General features: G+C 43.2%; 1 protein-coding gene across 1 annotated transcript; it reads left to right on the top strand.

Moving 5' to 3' along the window:
• Positions 1-1,269: 1,269 nt before the first annotated feature.
• LOC129853653 (synaptic vesicle 2-related protein-like) lies at positions 1,270-16,616 on the top strand (the record flags this gene model as incomplete). Its single annotated transcript, XM_055919937.1, is given in 16 exon segments — positions 1,270-1,335; positions 2,992-3,152; positions 3,452-3,537; positions 3,709-3,807; positions 4,163-4,234; positions 8,805-8,929; positions 9,124-9,187; positions 9,531-9,656; positions 10,299-10,427; positions 10,542-10,615; positions 10,883-10,959; positions 11,184-11,288; positions 11,457-11,568; positions 11,722-11,803; positions 13,153-13,242; positions 13,388-16,616. Coding segments are annotated over 16 exon segments (1,674 nt in total). The 3' UTR covers positions 13,625-16,616.
• Positions 16,617-19,881: the final 3,265 nt, after the last annotated feature.

The following is a 19,881-nucleotide window of genomic DNA, read 5'->3' as shown; positions in this document are numbered from 1 at the left end:
CACAGGCATTCACAGGCTGAAAAGACAGAGAGAAAGGTGGGAAGGTCTTGGCAAAGGTCACATTTACCTTGGCATAGTAGGCAAATCAAAGTAGCCCCATACTCTTACGAGTCAACCACAAACAGGGTTGGGGTGTAATTGATTACATGTAAACTGAAAATATAGATATTTTTGAAAAACTAGATGATTACTTTGAAATTAAGAAAGGACGTTAGCCAAAAAAAACATTATGAAACCTTTATTTTCGCAATGACATTCAATTTAAAATTGAAAAAAGGTGCATGTTGGGCCTCTTGTGCTAGTTCTTATTTCATCAACACTGTCAAGTACAAGTATATTAAGGTTATAATATTGTAGAGACCAATGTAATTATTAATTATATGTAATTTATAATGACAAAGGTCAAAGAAAACTACGTTTTGACATTAATTTCGTAGCACACTCTTGAATGCCCCGTTTTCCCTACGTCATTGTTAAGCAGTGAGTGAACGCCCAATTTACTAGGCTGGCAGCTAACGTTAACTACATTCATTGTCAAAGCACAATATTTGTTCAACAGTTGTGAAATGACTATTAGAACATCTATAAGAACAACAGTTCAATTGTTCACATGTATCCCATGCTTAATAACATTAACAATGGGCTATCGTTTTGTAAACTAGCTAGCATACGCTGACATTTGCTTACATGCGTTGCTATGGTTACACAGTACCATAAGCTGTCTTGAGCAGCATGTCTCTCAAAATAGACCAAAAAGTAAATGTTCTACCCAAATAATTTCGATACTTAATATGAAATGTCATCCCACATCCCAGGCTTGCATTGGTGCTGGCTGCATCCTTATTTCGCAAATTGTGACGTTGTTGACAAGTTGGCTATTTTAATGTGGGTAGGCCTATATTGTTTTTCCGTGATTCACTTCCATTATTAATCAAAGACACGAAAGGAGAAGTATGATAATGCCGCCCCTGTGGCTTAAAGGCTCTTATTGGGCAACACAAAGTCTCAGTTGTCCAGGGGTTCTATACGTCATTGTTCCCGGCCCGCACGAGTGACCCTGCCGCCATCACTTCACAGTACCTTTTGGCTGGCACACTGCTCTGACACGACACAGGAAGCTGAAATAGTGAATATCCAATGATATACATAATTCTGAATATCCCGTCCCTCATTGGCTCTCCGCTGAGAACCAGAACGGGTGGCTCTCCGCAAGCTTGTGGTGCTGAAATCTCGACTCGCTATGATAACGATGTCATGGCGATGAGACAATTCACTGTGGAACCCAATAAACACCACCAAAATGGACGATGATTTGTTCCAGTTAAGACAACTCCCGTGAGTGTATATATAAAAAAACGTATTAATTTCTAATTTGATCGAAACTGGGTAATTTTGTTAAACCGACCCTTCGCCCACAGCCTTTCTTTCGTGATTGCTTGAATTGCAGCTGTTGGGTGACAATGATCTCTTGACATAATAATATGTGCAACATTGTATTCATATTTTGTGCTAGTCAGAGTACTCTACACGAATACAATGTGGCATGTCGAGGAACTGACGGGCGTTTTGTTTGAAAGCAAAGCATCAATGACCGGTAAACAGTAACCCTGACCCAGCTGCTCATATGGGTGCTACAACAATGTCGGCTAGTATTTGTATTTGTTTTTTTTACTGGTAGTGACAGTGTGCATATTTCACAGGGGGTTCATTCACATCATTGCCTATTGTATATGAAGCTACTACTGTGCCAACATCATTCGTCATGCCTTTATTTTGATCATGCATGAGTTGCACCAGTTTGTTAGAATGGGGTGGTTAACATCTAATAGGTTACACAACATGTAGCCTATTTTCATTTTATCACAAATATTTCTGCTTGCGATGGCCACACATTTAGCCTAACAATTACTGTAGGTATACTGTAGGTAACAGATGTATATGTCAGCCTATTACAAATTATTTAGTAGCAACAAATATAACCATGATTTGGAATGGTTTTAGAATATTCATACTACAATTGTATCTATTGTGCATGAAAATGTATTACGTTCATTTATGTTTATTGACAAAAATACACACTTTTCACTGAAGCTGGTCGACCAGAGTTGTCCATACCTGGCTATCACCATCAATTTCCAACTATGTTTCTATTGAGACTCTCCCTTTTTATGTGTAATAAAAAAAGGCACAACATTCTCTTTACAATTGTTCCTATGCCAGTAAAGCAGTGACTTGGCAGTAGGCCCAGTTACTACCTAAAAATTGGAGAACTGAAATTGTGCAATGTGGTTGTTCCAGCAAACTGTCTTTCTCCCCAGTGTGAACCCCAAAATAATATTTCCAAACAGGATCCATAGATCTTATGCTATTACTTGAGAGGAGATGATGGTTGAGGCTATTAGGCCTCATTGCAACTTTCTTGCAGAAAGTGTAAAGCCATCAACACAACGGTTTACAGAATCTGTCCATTGAGCAATGCCCTTCTCCAAGTCTATATGGGATAAATGTGGGATTGTTCTGTACAGAACTGAAAGAAACTGAACCACAGTAAGCAAGGCATGTTGATTTCTAGGCTCCTCACTGGGCGATCAGCTGTATTTCTTCTGCCCTTGGCAAATCTGTGTAGTAATCACAGTGATTAAGACATCACTGGGCTGCCTCCATGTTCCTTTTACAGTGTTCCACCCTCTATCAGCAGTCTGTCATCTTACAAAATGTGGAGTTTATAAGCTTGATGTACAGATAACATACAGGTGTTTAAGGTATTGTCTAAATTTGAGAATTTAATTTTTCTTAACATCAAATCTATTTGTGGTCTACACACAATTATTAGGTGGCACACAAGTTTGTCAGTTGTGAACAGCAGGAACAGCTCATATCACCTAGGCAACAGCCTCTCATTCTCAGCTGCATTCAGCTGTTGGCACAAACTTCTTTACCGTCGGCTGGCAAACTGATCCAAGTTGATCTTCCTGGCTTTCTTTATTGCAGCGTGGTCAAGTTCCGTCGCACGGGTGAGAGCACACGCTCTGAGGATGACTGCTTGGGGAGAGAGCAGGAAGTCCAGATCGATGGGAGGCAGGCTTACATGGAGTCTGTGGCACTTCACGATGGCGCACTAGTACCCCGGGAGTTTGCCAACCCAACTGATGGTATGACTGGGTCCCTCCTTAGCCACCACTCTGACTGTCCCATCCAAACTCATAATAACTTCCATATGCATGAAATCGCCTTCCCCCTCTCTTCTTCCACTTACCACCTCAGGGGACCACTGGGCTATTATAATGGCCTTTCTCTTTAATGAGATTGACTACAGTTACTCATTGCGTGCACATTTATCATAGTAACTTGCAATCCATACTTGCAAGTCATCATCTGTATGTTATGTCATTTCCTACTTGAGTTGGTGTAGAATTTATTGTTAATTGGTTACACCTCTTATTCTTCCCAGACACTTTCATGGTGGAGGATGCTGTGGAGGCCATTGGTTTTGGGAAGTTCCAGTGGAAACTCTCCATCCTCACTGGTCTGTCCTGGGTGAGCAGCCACGCTTAAGACAGTCCGAGAGAAAAACATAACAGTTCAATAACATGTTGTGTATGTGCTGTATTTCAAACTTGTACATGTGAGTATAATGTATATGAGCACAATTCACTGTGTCTTCATTGTTTCCTTTCCCACCGTTCCTTATGGCCGCTGTTTGTTCAGATGGCTGATGCTATGGAGATGATGATTCTAAGCATCCTGGCACCACAGCTTCACTGTGAATGGAGGCTTCCAAGCCTGTGGGTGGCGCTACTCACCTCGGTAATGCCGGTCTCGTTCTTACATTGATTACCAGTAACACTAAATTATGACTGGATTGGTGGGCTAACGGTAGTTAAAATCAAATTAAATGTTTTCGTCACATACACAGTTTACAACAGGTATAAAAGGTGCATTGAAATGCTTATGTGCTAGCTTCCTCAACAATGCAGTACATTAATCAATAATAACAATGAGTTGTTGAGAAGGTGGTGCTGATTGTATGGACTAGTAGTGGTAGTGATGAGTGTAATAGCAGTAGCTGTTGATGTTAATGCAGTCTTACACTGTCACATTTCATTACTGACAAGGCCTCTACATATGTGATATCCATTTCCTCTGTTTTTTTTAACTCCAGGCGGTGTTCATTGGAATGATGATCAGCTCTTCCATTTGGGGGAACATATCCGATAAGTATGGCAGAAAAACAGTGAGTTCAACGGCTGGGTTTATTATGGGGGAGGTCTATATCGATTTCTAATTGGCATTTCACAGCAGTTGGGTCATTCCACTTATTCGGTGCCTTTTTAGAAGTGTAACTTAGTCCCCAAAAAACGTTTGATTTCACCTAATTTTTTACATTCTGTCATAAAAAAGCACATGTTCAACTTTATAAAAAAGAGTTTAAATAAAAAAATAACTATAGTAAGTTAAGTTTTAATGTCACATGCACAAGTAGAGTGAAAGGCCTTTTTTGCAAGCTCTAGCCCAAACAATGCAGTTTTCAATAACAATGTAATACAAAAAATAACAAGGTACAACAAAAACACGCAAGATATAGAAATAAGAAGAACACGATAAAGTAAGTAAACATACTATATACAGGGTCAGTTCCAGCACCATATTTACAATGTGCAGGGATATTGGATCGATAGAGGTAGATATGTATAGTGGTAAGGTGACTAGGCATCAGGATATATCATAAACAGAGTAGCAGCAGCATATATGATGATTGTATGTGAGTGGGGGTGTGTAGACTCAGTATAATATGTGCATATTATTTTTGCATAGAGGCAAAAATATGAATAAAATACAAAGGTCAACTCAGATAGCAGTCTTATGGTATGGGGACAGCAGTGCCTTTTAAGTTCCAAATAAAGTCAGATGGTTGACCGTAACAGGGTTGATGAGAGGAGAGGAGGAGCTTGAGTCTTATGAGGGGTACATGGCTCTGTTTAAATTTATTTTTGATCATGCTGCGGAGGGCAGAGAGGGAGGTGAGCGTCCACTTCAGCTCCAGCAGGGGTATCAGACGGCTGCTGAGTATGCGCTTACCTTCTGGACAGTAGCAGCTTCCAGTGGATGGAATGAGCTGACGCTCAGCACGTTATTTAGAAGAGGTCTGCGCGAGGAGGTCCAGACGGAACTGGCCTGCCGAGATAACAACCTCACCCTGGATGCAGTCATTGCGATGGCCATCCGTCTGGATAACCTCCTCCGGCAGCGTTGGCATCTACATCACTTCTCTCCCTCTTTCGGCGAGTGTTCGGGATCAGAGCCTGAACCCATGGAGGTAGGGGTAACACACCTTCCCGCGGCGGAACGACGGGCTGGGGCTCTCTACTGTGGCCAGGGAGGGCACAAGCGCCAGCGGTGTCCGTTACTTCAGAATCCGGGATCCACTAGAGCAGAGGGACGGTCACGTGACGTTCCATCCCCTGGACCAGGAGTGAGTATTCAATCTACTGCGCTTCCTGTTAGACTCTTTTTAGTACCCATCACTCTGGCTAACTGTCCCTCATGTCCTGTGTCCACAGCTTTAGGCGCCGCGGGGAACTTTATGGATCAGACCATTGCCTGCTCTCTCAATATTACTACCTACCTGCTCTCCTCTCCTTTTCCGGTACAAGGTCTTGACTGTTGGCCTTTAGGATCCGGGAACCATCACACACATCACCCAACCACTCACCCTCACCGTGGAGCCCAATCACCAGGAAAACATCCCCTTCTTCATCACCAGTACACCCGTTCACAAGATCATCCTCGGCCTACTTTGGCTTCAGCGCCATAACCCTACCATCTCATGGTTGAGGATGAGAATCACCAACTGGTCACCTGAATGCTGGAAGACCTGCTTTCCTGTCCCCTTTGGTTCCACATTGGTTGAGAGTCTGGTTTTCCTCCAACCCAACATCCCGGAGGAATATCAGGATCTAAGGGAGGTATTCTCCAAGACTCGTGCAACCTGTCTCTCTCCTCATCGCCCCTGAGACTGTGCCATTGACCTGTTTTCTGGTGCTACACCTCCGCGCAGACACATCTACCCTCTGTCAGTGGCTGAGACCCAGGCCATGGAGAACTACATTCAAGAGGCGCTCCAACAGGGTTTCATCCGCAGGTCCATGTCCCTTGCGTCGGCTGGTTTCTTCTTCGTGGACAAGGAGGGAAGATTACGTCCTTGTTTAGATTATTATGGACTCAATGACATCACCACAACGTATTGGTACCCTCTCCCTCTGGTGCCTTCAGTCATCGAGCAGCTCCGCGGGGCCAGGTTCTTCACCAAACTCATAGGCATCCGGGAGGGGGTTGAGTGGAAGACGGCGTTCAGCACGATGTCTGGTCACTAAGAGTACATGGTTATGCCCTTTGGCTTAGCCAATGCTCCGTCAGTGTTCCAGGCATTCGTCAACGAGGTGTTGAGGGACATGCTCAGACATCAGGTGATTGTGTACATCTATGACATCCTGATCTTCCTCTGATCAACCTGGAGGATCAGATCACTCACGTTTGAGCAGTCCTGGAACGCCTCTTGGCTAACCACCTGTTCGTCAAGGCAGAGAAGTGCCAATTCCACCAGAGGGCTGTCTCCTTCTTGGGCTACCAAATCAGCCCGCAGGGAGTGAGGATGGAGGACAAGAAGGTAGATGCGGTAAGGCCATGGCCAGTCCCAACCACCATCAAGGGGTTACAACGGTTTTTGGGGTTTGCCAACTTTTACCGCCGCTTCATCAGGAACTTCAGCGCCGTCGCCGCCCCTCTCACCTCAAGGGTGGGCCTAGTAGGTTGGTTTGGTCTCCAGCAGCTGACGAGGCCTTTCGTCTCCTCAAGGGGCGTTTCACCTGTTTCACTTGCTAAAACACCCAGATCCCACGCTACCTTTTGTGGTTGAGATAGACGCATCGGAGGTGGGTGTAGGGGCAGTTTTGTCACAAAGACAGGGGGACCCACAAATTGTATCCTTGTGCTTTCTTCTCCAAAATGTTCCCCGCAGAGAGGAATTATGACGTCGGCGATCGGGAGCTCTTGGCAGTGAAGTTGGCATTAGAGGAGTGAAGACACTGGCTGGAGGGAGCCAAGGAACCATTCGTCATCCTCACCGACCATCGGAACCTTGAGTATATACGGACAGCAAGGAGACTGAATCCGTGCCAAGCCAGGTGGTCCCTCTTCTTCACAAGTTTCAACTTCACGCTGACCTATCGCCCAAGCTCTAAGAACATCAAGGCCAATGCCCTTACCCATAACTACGATTCGGGAGAGGCTCCTGTCCAGAAGGCACCCATAATCCCATCCTACTGAGTCGTGGATCCAGTGGTTTGGGACGTAGATGTGGTCATCCCCCTGGCTTTAGAGAGGGAGCACACACGCCGGAATTGTCCTCCCGCGCGCATCTATGTTCCCACAGGGATAAGGGATCGGCTGTTGACCTGGGCACACACAGCTGTCGTCGCTGGATATCCAGGTATTTCTCGCACCATCCATTCCATCACTGAGAAATACTGGTGGCCCACCTTGGTGCAGGATGTTACGCGGTATATCAACTCCTGTTCCGTGTGTGCTTAAACCAAGACCCCCCGGAATGCTCCAGCAGGGAAGCTCCTACCGCTTCCCGTGCCTCAGCGACCTTGTTCCCATCTATCCATTGACTTTGTTACTGAGCTTCCCCCTTCTGATGGTTTCACCACCATTTTGGTGGTAGTGGATAGATTCTCTAAGTCATGTCGCTTAATTCCTCTCCCTGGTCTTCCCACTGTTCTCCAGGTCGCTGACGCACTCTTCCATCAGATCTTCCAGCATTATGGCCTTTCTGGGGACATCGTATCGGACCGTGGACCCCAATTCACATTCCGAGTATGGATGGCCTTCTTGGAGAAGCTCAGGGTCACGGTTAGCCTCACACCCGGGCATCGGCCTCAGTCTAACGGGCAGGTGGAGAGGATGAATCAGAGCTGGGGAGGTTCCTGAGGAGTCCTGGCACTCATCATTACGTGCACCCACACCTGGATTCCATTACCTTCATAATTTCCTCCCGTTTATATGTCACTCTCCCAGGTTCACTAACCAGTTGTTCTTGTGTCTCGGCGTACTGCCTTATGTTAGTGTCGTGTTCTTGGTTTTGTTGTTTTATTAAAATGTTTCACCTGCTTCCGACTTACCGCCCCATCATTATACTCACCTGCTTTTACACTATGATTTGACTATTAGCTGTTCAATGTTTCTTTTGAAAACAATATGAAAAAGGAATAATTTAATCATATTAAAATGTGAGTTCTGTTCACGTAACAGGCTTTACCTTAAAATGAGGGACAGACTTAAATTAATCACTAATCACATGAAATAAATAGGGCTTTACAATGATGGTGAGAACTTGGAGAAATGTTGTGATTAAGTGGATTTAAAATCTTCCTAGAAGTCACCAGAGGGCCCTCGGTGGAAAATTATGCATTTTGGCACTTCAGCAAGTCTTCATTTATATAATAATCTGTGGTCCATGTGGTCCATATTAAAGGGCACTTCATTTAATATAGGCTTTTAAAATTCAATATTGGTGCACAATTTCTACTTAATCTCAAAGGGATGCAAAATACACTCATTTCGTGGAATGACCTAGTTATGTGCTTTGACAGGCTTTCATGAGACATCAGTTTTATATAAACTTTTGGGCAGAGATGGGGAATAGGGATGTCCATGACAGTGTGATATGTGGTAGAGATAGTTAGGGTATTTTGCTGTCTGTGTCAGACCTCACAGTTGTGGGGGTGTGTGTGTGTACACAGGGTCTGAAGATGAGTGTGGCGTGGACCATGTTTTACGGTGTACTGAGCGCCTTTGCCCCCGTCTACGGCTGGATCCTCTTCCTCCGTGCCCTGGTGGGCTTCGGCATCGGAGGAGCCCCACAGTCGTACGTATCCCTTCCTGTTGGCATTATAGCAATAGCAGTATACTGTATACAGTATACTGTAGTAGGACACAGTAAAGGATTGGGTTATGTTATCTACCCAGTTATAAGTGGGCTACAGATTTGACTTTATATTAATGACACACAATAATAGTTCATAGAAGTAGCATAATAGTGACATGTCCTTCTCCCTTCAGGGTGACACTGTATGCAGAGTTTCTCCCCATGAGGTCCAGAGCCACCTGCATCTTGCTAATCGAAGTATGACTTATCCTTTACTATCACTTAGCAAGAGTTACACTCTAGTCTGTAGCATGTCCAACTCAACTCCTCTCTCCTGTGCTTCTATCGCTCTGTCCAACTCTGCAGTCGTCCTGTGAGGTCCACTTTTAACTCTGTCAAGTCCGTCATTGATTTGAGACATTAGCGGGTCTGTGAGGTACAAATTGATCCACTTGTTTGTGAGTGATCCTCTTGATGCCAAGTTTGTGGCCACTCAGGAGCAGGATAGATCTCCACTGACCTGGATCAATGAAGCTGCTTCAATGTGCCAGGGAACTCATCATGCCAACCATTTCCTGTACCTATTGCTGTGCCCCTGCAGATATTCTGGGCGCTGGGCACTGTGTTTGAGGTGCTGCTGGCCATCCTGGTGATGCCCACTCTGGGCTGGCGCTGGCTGCTCGGCCTCTCCACCATTCCGCTCTTCATCTTCGCTATCCTCTCTTTTGTGAGTATGCAGTAGTGTAAAGTACCTAAGTAAAAATACTTTAAAGTACTATTTAAGTAGTTTTTGGGGTATCTGTACTTTACTATTTTTGACAACTTTTACTTCACTACATTCTTAAAGAAAATAATGTACTTTTTACTCCAAACATTTTCCCTGACACTCAAAAGTACTCGTTATATTTTGAATGCTTAGCGGGACTGTAAAATGGTCCAATTCACGCACTTATCCAGAGAACATCCCTGGTCATCCCTACTGCCTCTGATCTGGCGGACTCACTAAACACATGCTTCGTTTGTAAATTATGTCTGAGTGTTGGAGTGTGCCCCCTGGCTTTCCGTAAATTAAAAAACTATAATATGGCGCCATCTGGTTTGCTTAAAATAAGGAATTTGAAATTATTTGTACTTTTAGTTTTGATACTTAAGTGTATTTTTGCAATTACATTTACTTTTGATACTTTAAAACTCAAGTAGTATTTTACTGGGTTACTTTCACTTTTACGTGAGTCATTTTCTACTAAGGTATCTTTATGAAACTGGGTACTTTTTCCACCACTCGTATGCCACTAACAGCTACTACCAATTCACTTGAATTAATTTATTTTACACTACTAAACGACTGACCCTTTGGTTTTGGAAACAGTGGCTGCCAGAGAGTGCACGCTATGACGTGTTGACAGGGAACCAGGAGAAAGCTCTGACTACCCTGAAGCGCATCGCCAAGGAGAACGGAGTCCCCATGCCCCTGGGAAAACTAATTGCTGCCAGACAGGTACAGCCCAGCACATTAAGATATATTGTAATACGTACAGGGCATACTAAAGTAGTTTGGCTTGTTTCAGTTGTTTATCTGTCATATTGTGTTTCTTGACTGTTTGTCAATTAGGAGGACCGTGGGAAGTTCCAGGATCTTTTCTCACCGCATTTTCGCTGGACCACAATTCTCCTGTGGTTTATTTGGTAAATAACTTAAACCATTTTAACAAAGAAAAACTTTACATTTCCTAATTTCTAGATACAGGTAATTAAAAGTTAGTAGATTACATCTGATGACTAATTTAAACTCTTACATCTTTAAAACATAACCAGTACTGCGCTGTTACATACTTTGATTGAACATCTTCATACCTTTTTTTAATGTAACCTTTATTTAACATAAGAGTTGCATCCTTAATTATCCTAGTTTTCCTTATGGGAATCCTTAGATTGACTCTTTTATCTCTTAAGGTTCTCTAATGCATTCGCCTACTATGGCCTGGTCCTGCTCACCACTGAGCTCTTCCAGGAGGGGGGCGCCTGTGGGGGTGAGTTACTGCTCCTTCTCCTCTGACATCATCAGTAACACTCACACAAACACTCTTAAGGATAATATTAACCTGCTGAGCCCAAACCATCTTATTCAACAAAAAATTGATATTTTTGTAACGCTTTAACCAAGAATAACTCCAATTGACCGCAGGTTACATTAGCCTTTAAGTCTCAAGGTCATTTCAGCATCACGTGTTTCTTGTGTTATGTCTCGCTCTAGAGTCAAAAGGTAGTAAGAGGGAGCCCAGGTGTAGCCTGGAGTGTAAATACCTGACCTCAGACGACTACAAGGATCTGCTGTGGACCACCCTGTCTGAATTCCCAGGTATACTTCTTCGACCTCCTGCTTTCAACTAATAGTCATAATATTGTTAAACACAATTCCATGGGGAGCAGGGTACTGTGAAATAATGTAGATTGTAAATTGTTCTTATTGATTAAAAAGACTAGTAGAATATCTGAATAGATTGGTTGATGTATTAATGTTGGGCAGGCTTGCTGGTGACTCTGTGGGCCATCGATCGGCTGGGAAGGAGGAAGACAATGGCACTGTGCTTCTTCGTCTTCTCTCTCTGCCTTGTGCCACTCTACGCTTGTGTAGGGAGGTAAGACCATCCAATACGAAATTACAAAGTTATTACTTTTAGGATTCGCAATGCACTACTCTATGACAAACATAACACTGTGGTGTATCCGCAACTGACAACACAATAACAGTGTTGTTGTTGTTGTTATTAACATTGTTGTCTGTGCTTCAGGACCTGGCTGACAGTATTGATATTCATCGCCAGGGCCTTCATCGCAGGAGGTTTCCAGGCTGCTTATGTCTACACCCCTGAGGTGAGGTTATAGGCCATACAACCCCATGTACCCTGTGGCTACATTATCGACTCAATAGAATGCCAGCTCTTACTTTAAAAACAAAGATTATACTAAATCGCAGACGTCTGGTTTCTGTTTAGTTTTATTTCTTTGATAGATTTGTGACTAAACGAAGGGAATCATAAAACACGGGACGAGATGTTAAAACTGTCCATTGTGCCAATAGATGGTATGCACTCACATGAGATTTGCCGTGATGTTGACAGAGTGGCATGGGAGGTTTATTTCTTAGACTGGGTTAAGATGTCAATTTTGGGACACATCCTCAGTAGTGTGCCTTCGAATCAGTGGGTGTTTCGGCCTTTAATCACTAAACACACTCATCAAAGGTGGCCAGCTAAAGGGTGATCAAGCCTTAGCTTGTGTCCCATGCCCAATTAAGATTTCCCACGGGACTATGCAAGGCAGGGGCGTCCTCTTCCCTGAGCCAGCCCTACAGCTGACCGCATACCTCATATGCCCTCAAGTTGGAGGGATCTGAATTGGGTTCTCAGGTGGGAGTGGGGGGTCATGAAGTTATAGCCCAGCAAGGGTCCTTCCGTTTGATCCAGATCCACTGGCTGCCTCTTTCAGCTGCTTGAGAAACTGCTCTGACGGTCTGCCGCAGAGCCTGTCCATGGATTCCAAGTTCTTTCAGCAACCTGATGGTGGAAGAAGCCACGAATCCTCTGTATCCCACTTCAACTGGCCAGACTTTTGCATTCCAGCCACGCTGAGTTGCGTCTGCTGCCAACTCTGTGTAACGCAGTTTCTTACGCTCGTAGGCCTCTTCAACAGAGTTTTCCCACGGGACTGTGAGCTCTATGATGTACACAGCCTTTCGTGAAGGGGACCAGAGTACCATGTCTGGCCTAAGGTTGGTAGAAGCAATCTCAGGTGGAAAAATGAGTTGCTGGCCAATATCGACAAGCATCTTCCAGTCCCGGGCCATGCCTAGGTGTCCAGTTTCTGGCTTTGTAGGAGGATGCTTGGGCCTTTTCTGTCCCTCCTGGATGAATGTTGTTGTTTTGACGGGATTGCTTGTTTTTGGAGGTAATGATTTGGTTGCCCTCCTCTTGGTCTCAAGTGCTGCAGCCAGGCTCTTGAGGACCTGATTGTGCCTCCAGGTGTATAGTTATTTGGTTCATACTCTTCTTCTCCATTGGTTTCTAATAAGTATTACAGTGTCAATAAGGTACAAAGTAAATTATACTGTAAATAAAAATAATGCGTAAAACTTGACATTCCCTTTTGCGTAAACAGCATGAAGTGTCTGTTCTGAATGTTAATAAATGATGTATTCCCATGGTGTTTTCCTGACTCCTCAGGTATATCCAACAGCAACCAGAGCATTAGGTCTGGGCACTAGTAGTGGAATGGCTAGAGTGGGAGCCCTCATCACACCCTTCGTTGCACAGGTAAAATTTAAAAAAAAGGTTACCACAACCAATATATAAAGAATATTTGTACATAATGTGTCCTGAAAGACATTCACACCATCACATAGAGAGTTATCCTACCTAGGCTGGTGGTACTGTTTTCATTCCTCCCCCTGTCCTGCAGTTGATGTTGGAGTCTTCTGTGTACCTGACTCTGTCAGTGTACAGCATCTGCTGCCTGCTGGCTGCCATCGCTTCCTGTGCTCTGCCCATTGAGACCACTGGCCGGGGCCTCCAGGAGTCCAGCCACCGCGAGTGGGGCCAGGAAATGATGGGCCGGGCCCCTGCCAACAGTTCTGGGGGCATCCCACACTCCGACTCTGGGTCCCAGGAGGACGGAGCACATGCAAGAGGGTGGTGAAGGAGGGACGCTGGAGTGGAAGAAAGAGGCAATGAAGGAGAAGGAAGCTAGGCAAGCAGTCCTTGTCCATTCTCAGCTCAAATGTGTCATTACTGGTTTGTATATAGGCACCACAGTGACTTGAGAGAGAGCCTGCCACCAAAATGTTATTCAAAAACATTTCTCTCTCATTTTAATCTTCAACCACTACCACTGTCATGATTTTTGCCAATGTAGGATAACCACACTCTGAGTGAGACAGAGCTCAATCGATTATCTTGGGTATACACTGGGTGGTAGCAGGGAGAGAAACTGTTCAGGGTGGGTTTGTCATTCTTATATCTCAGTATTTGAATTTCATATTGTGAGGGAGAAGAACAGCGAGATTTATAGTAACAGTGAGAGTGATGGTGAAAGAGAGTGATAGAGGACATTGCTTTGTTGCATTGTTTCTATTAACCTGTTTCTTTTAAGAGAGCCTTAAAACAATGGTTCTACTCAGGTCCTACCACTCAGTTTTGGATAAGGGACACATTGAGGGCTTTTGACAGAGATGTGATGTCAAGGGCCCCAAAAAATCCATTATATTTTGCAAAGCTATAATGAAAACAATGACATTTTTTATTTATTTTTATTTAACCTTTATTTAACCATGAAGGGCTCATTGAGATTTAAAATCTCTTTTTCAAGAGCGTCCTGACCAAGATAGGCAGCACCAAGTCATTACAAAAATGACATACAAACAACATGAAAAACTACAAGTAATCTAGTAAAAACCATAGAATTCACAAGAGTATAACAAAAATCAAAAACAGCAAATTAAAAACATTGACAGGTCAGGGAATCAGTTTCAAGATTATTCATCAGTGATTTAAAAATACCAATCGGGACAAGTTCTTCCAGTTTAAAAGTATTTTGTAAGGCGTTCCAAGACGATGGCGCAGAGTACATAAAAGCCCTTTTACCAAATTCAGTTAGGACATTTGGAACAGTTAGCAGGATAAAGTCCAGCGAACGAAGAGAGTACCCACCACATTTCTGAACAATAAAAATGTAATGAATTGCTATCTAATGATACAATAATTACCCACTCAACATAATCAAATCTGTACACCTGGGGTTGTTTGCAGCTTCGTATCACCACGTTAACCATCCGACATGATGCACTTCATAGTAGTGTGAGGTCACAAATCTCAGTTATGCTTCAGTTTAGACACTTAAATACCGAATAAAAATATAAATGCAACATGTAAAGTGTTGGTTTCATGAGCTGAAATAAAATATCCCAGAAATGTTCCAAACGCACAAAAAGCTAATTTCTCTCAAATGTTGTGCACAAATTTGTTTACATCCCTGTTTACATCTGTCTTCTTCACCTGCGGGATCGTCTGAGACCAGCCACTCGGACAGCTGATGAAACTGTGGGTTTGCACAACCAAAGAATTTATGCACAAACTGTCAGAAACCGTCTCGATGAAGCTCATATGCGTGCTCGTCGTCTTGACCTGACTGCAGTTTGGCATCGTAACTGACTTCAGTGGGCAAATGTTCACCTTCGATGGCCACTGGCACGCTGGTGAAGTGTACTCTTTACGGATGAATCCCTGTTTCAACTGTACGGGACAAATGGCACCGTGTGTGCGAGCGGTTTGCTGATGTCAACATTGTGAACAGAGTGCCCCATGATGGCGGTGGGGTTATAGTATGGCCACTCATATGCTACGGACAACCAACACAATTGAATTTTATCAATGGCAGTTTGAATGCACAGAGATAGCGTGACAAGATCCTGAGGCCCATTGTCGTGCCATTCATCCGACGCCATAACCTCATGTTTCAGCATGATAACGCATGTCCCCATGTCGCAAGGATCTGTACACAATTCCTGGAAGCTCAAAATGTCAACGTTCTTCCATGGCCTGCATACTCACCAGACATGTCACCCATTGAACATGTTTGGGACGCTCTGGATCGACATGTACGACAGTGTGTTCCAATTCCCGCCAATATCCAGCAACTTCGCACAGCCATTGAAGAGGTGTGGGACAACATTTTACAGGCCACAATCAACAGCCTGATCAACTCTATGCGAAGGAGATGTGGCACACTGCATGAGGCAAATGGTGGCCACACCAGATACTGACTGATTTTCTGATCCACGCCCCAACCTTTTTTTAAGGTATCTGTGACCAACAAATACTTAAATGTATCCCCAGTCATGTGAAATCCTTAGATTAGGGCCTAATGCATTTATTTCAATTGACTGATTTCCATTTATTAACTGTAACTCAGTAAAATCTTTGACATTTTTGCGTTTATATTTTTGTTCAGTGTAAATGAGGCAATCAAAATAATTACGTAAAGTCTCTCTGTGCAGCTGGCATAAGCATTCATTAGCACTCATATTCTAGACCTGTCTTGAGAAGGTCGTAATGTTATTTTTCACGATGACTATAGTTTATGTAAATTAGGAAAATTGCATATGAGTACTGATGAAAGTTCATGCCAGGTGTTATAATGCTCATATATGCATTTTGAGGGTTTTATGTATATGCCATGAAACTGAAGTGCAAGTGAAATATTTGAACTGTACTATACTTGATACTGTAACCTCTTAATGTAGTCACCCAAAGTTGTCAGTCTCGTAGAGTAGTAATTACACTACATGGGTGAAATCATTCAAAGCAAACAATCACAATGGTTTTTCAGGGTACACCCCATGACAGCTTTTGCTAACTGGGCAAAAGTAATCTCTGTATATACTGTACCAAAACCTGGGTTGGTTGTTGTTGTTTTTGTTTGTTGGTGCGGGGATGGTCTTTGTCCCCTTGTAAAAAATAACATGTGAAACAAGGTGTTGTTAAAAATGTTAAAGAACCTTGGTCTCCTAATCGCAAATGCCTTTGCGATTTAGTGCTGCATTAAGTGTCTGTGCACAGATTCTTATCACTGGATGTAAATGTGTATGATACAATAATAAATTATGTTTCAAAGAAGGAGAAAGAATGTTGAATTGTGGTGGTATTTATTTATTGATTCATTTTCAAACCTCATCAATTTTAGAACTTACGATAGTGTATTGTTTTATGTTAATAAGATTACTAATAATAACATTTTCGTTTGATATTGCAGTCCTATTCTTATGTCACATTTGTGAGATTTGCTTATTACATTTTTGGAAAACATTTTATTGGTTCAATATGTATATCAAATATATATACAGTACTAGTCAAAAGTTTGGACACACCTACTCATTCAAGGGTTTTTCTTTATGTTCACTATTTTCTACATTGTAGAATTTTATTTTATAAATTTTTTTATTTTACCGTTATTTTACCAGGTAAGTTGACTGAGAACACGTTCTCATTTGCAGCAACGACCTGGGGAATAGTTACAGGGGAGAGGAGGGGGATGAATGAGCCAATTGTAAACTGGGGATTATTAGGTGACCATGATGGTTTGAGGGCCAGATTGGGAATTTAGCCAGGACACCGGGGTTAACACCCCTACTCTTACGATAAGTGCCATGGGATCTTTAATGACCTCAGAGAGTCAGGACACCCGTTTAACGTCCCATCCGAAAGACGGCACCCTACACACAGGGCAGTGTCCCCAATCACTGCCCTGGGGCATTGGGATATTTTATTAGACCAGAGGAAAGAGTGCCTCCTACTGGCCCTCCAATACCACTTCCAGCAGCATCTGGTCTCCCATCCAGGGACTGACCAGGACCAACCCTGCTTAGCTTCAGAAGCAAGCCAGCAGTGGTATGCAGGGTGGTATGCAGGGTGGTATAATAGTGAAGACATCAAAACAATGAAATAACACACATGGAATCATGTCGGAACCAAAAAAGTGTTAAACAAATCAAAATATTTTATATGTGAGATTCTTCAAAGTAGACACCCTTTGCCTTGATGACAGCTTTGCGCACTCTTGACATTCTCTCAACCAGCTTCATGAGGTAGTCACCTGGAATGTATTTCAATTAACAGGTGTGCCTTGTTACAAGTTAATTTGTAGAATTTCTTTCCTTCTTCATGCGTTTGAGCCAATCATTTGTGTTGTGACAAGGTAGGGGTGGTATACAGAAGATAGGCCTATTTGGTAAAAGACCAAGTCCATATTATGGCAAAAACAGCTCAAATAAGCAAAGAGAAACAACAGTCCATCATTACTTTAAAACATGAAGGTCAGTCAATCCATAAAATGTCAAGAACCTTTAAGTTTCTTCAGGTGCAGTCGCAAAAACCATCAAGCGCTATGATGAAACTGTCTCTCATGAGGACCGCCACAGGAAAGGAAGAGACAGAGTTACCTCTGCTGCAGAGGATAATGTCATTAGAGTTACCAGCCTCAGAAATTGCAGCCCAAATAAATGCTTCAGAGTTCAAGTAACATACACATCTCAACATCAACTGTTCAGAGGAGACTGCGTGAATCAGGCCTTCATGGTAGAATTGCTGCAAAGAAACCACTACTAATCAAATGGCCACCGGACTACTACATTGACCCCCTGCCCCTTCCCTCCATTTGTTTTGTACACTGCTGCTACTCGCTGTTTATTATCTATGCATAGTCACTTCACCCCTACCTACATGTACAAATTACCTCAACTAACCTATTTTTTACTTTAGTTTATTTGGTAAATAGTTTCTTAATGCTTCTTGAACTGCACTGTTGGTTAAGGGCTTGTAAGTAAGCATTTCACGGTAAGGTCTACACTTGTTGTATTTGGCGCGATGTGACAAATAAAGTTTGATTTGATTTAAAGGACACCAATAAGAAGAAGAGACCTGCTTGTGCCAAGAAACACGAGCAATGGACTTTACACCGGTGGAAATCTGTCCTTTGGTCTGATGAGTCCAAATTTGAGATTTTTGGTCCAACCGCCATGTCGTTGTGAGATGCAGAGTAGATGAACGGATGATCTACGCATGCGTGGTTTCCACTGTGACGCATGGAGGAGGAGGTCTGATGGTGTGGGGCTGCTTTGCTGGTGACACTGTCTGTGATTTATTTAGAATTCAAGGCAGACTTAACCAGCATGGCTACCAAAGCATTCTGCAGTGATACACCATCCCATCTGGTTTGCGCTTAGTGGGATTATCATTTGTTTTTCAACAGGACAATGACCCAAAACACACTTCCAGACTGTGTAAGGGCTATTTGACCAAGAAGGAGAGTGATGGAGTTATGCATCAGATGACCTGGCCTCCACAATCACCGACCTCAACTCAATTGAGACGGTTTGGGATGAGTTGGACAGCAGAGTGAAAGAAAAGCAGCCAACACATATGTGGGAACTCCTTACAGACTGTTGGAAAGCATTCCAGGTGAAGCTGGTTGAGAGAATGCCAAGAGTGTGCAAAGCTGTCACCAAGTTACTACATGATTCCATATGTGTTATTTCATAGTTTTGATGTCTTCACTATTCCCTATTTACAATGTAGAAAATAGTCAAAATAAAGAAAAACTCTTGAATGGGTAGGTGTGTCCAAACTTTTGCTTGGTACTGTATCTATATATTAACATCACTTAAACAAAAATATAAAATAACTTCAAAATAGATTTCACCGATCACCTAATAGTTACGACATAAAAGCTATCCTGATGGCTGGCATGTAACTATTTTAGGGCTGGCTGGTAGTATTTGTGTTCCAAGTTAGCTGCTCTCAGGTTAGTCATGTACTTCACTATCTAAACTCTGATTTAGAGTTGTTCTCTTGCAAATATGAAATATCATCATTGTCGTCTGAAAGGCCCAGGAGTGTCCTCCTATTCGGGTTCCTCTGCAAACCGTTGTGAGGTCACATAAAGACATGTGAATGATGATGATGCCACTGCTGTTTAGGTAAACCACTTGTTTACAAACAAGACCTTGGCCCCCCAGTCCTTCAGTTCCAATATCTCCCTGAAAATCCTAGCTGCCTCCTGGGCACAGCCTCGGTGGATGGTCAATCCAAACCCTCCATGGCCATGGTTGTGGATCACCTGAAAACAACACATTCATATCAGTGTTATGTCTATGTACTACTTATCTGGAACCTACAGGGTGCCTAACACTAATAGCCAGACAATAAATATTGGTTACTGAAGAAGTAGTAACTTGTATATTCTTGTTGGCTCACCTCAAATGTGGATTGTCCAGACTGCATGGTCTCCCTCTCCAATCAAACTTTACTGTGAACAGGCCTGAGCCCTGACCAGTCCTCCACTATCCGGGCATGCTGAGGTGACAGGGGGGAGCCATGAATAAACAGGCAGGGAGGAGCTAG

This window comes from Salvelinus fontinalis, chromosome 4 (genome assembly GCF_029448725.1).
Source record: "Salvelinus fontinalis isolate EN_2023a chromosome 4, ASM2944872v1, whole genome shotgun sequence".
Taxonomy (NCBI): domain Eukaryota; kingdom Metazoa; phylum Chordata; class Actinopteri; order Salmoniformes; family Salmonidae; genus Salvelinus; species Salvelinus fontinalis.
The sequence above is the reverse complement of the archived record's forward strand: the minus strand, read 5'-3'. Positions and strand labels throughout refer to the sequence as shown.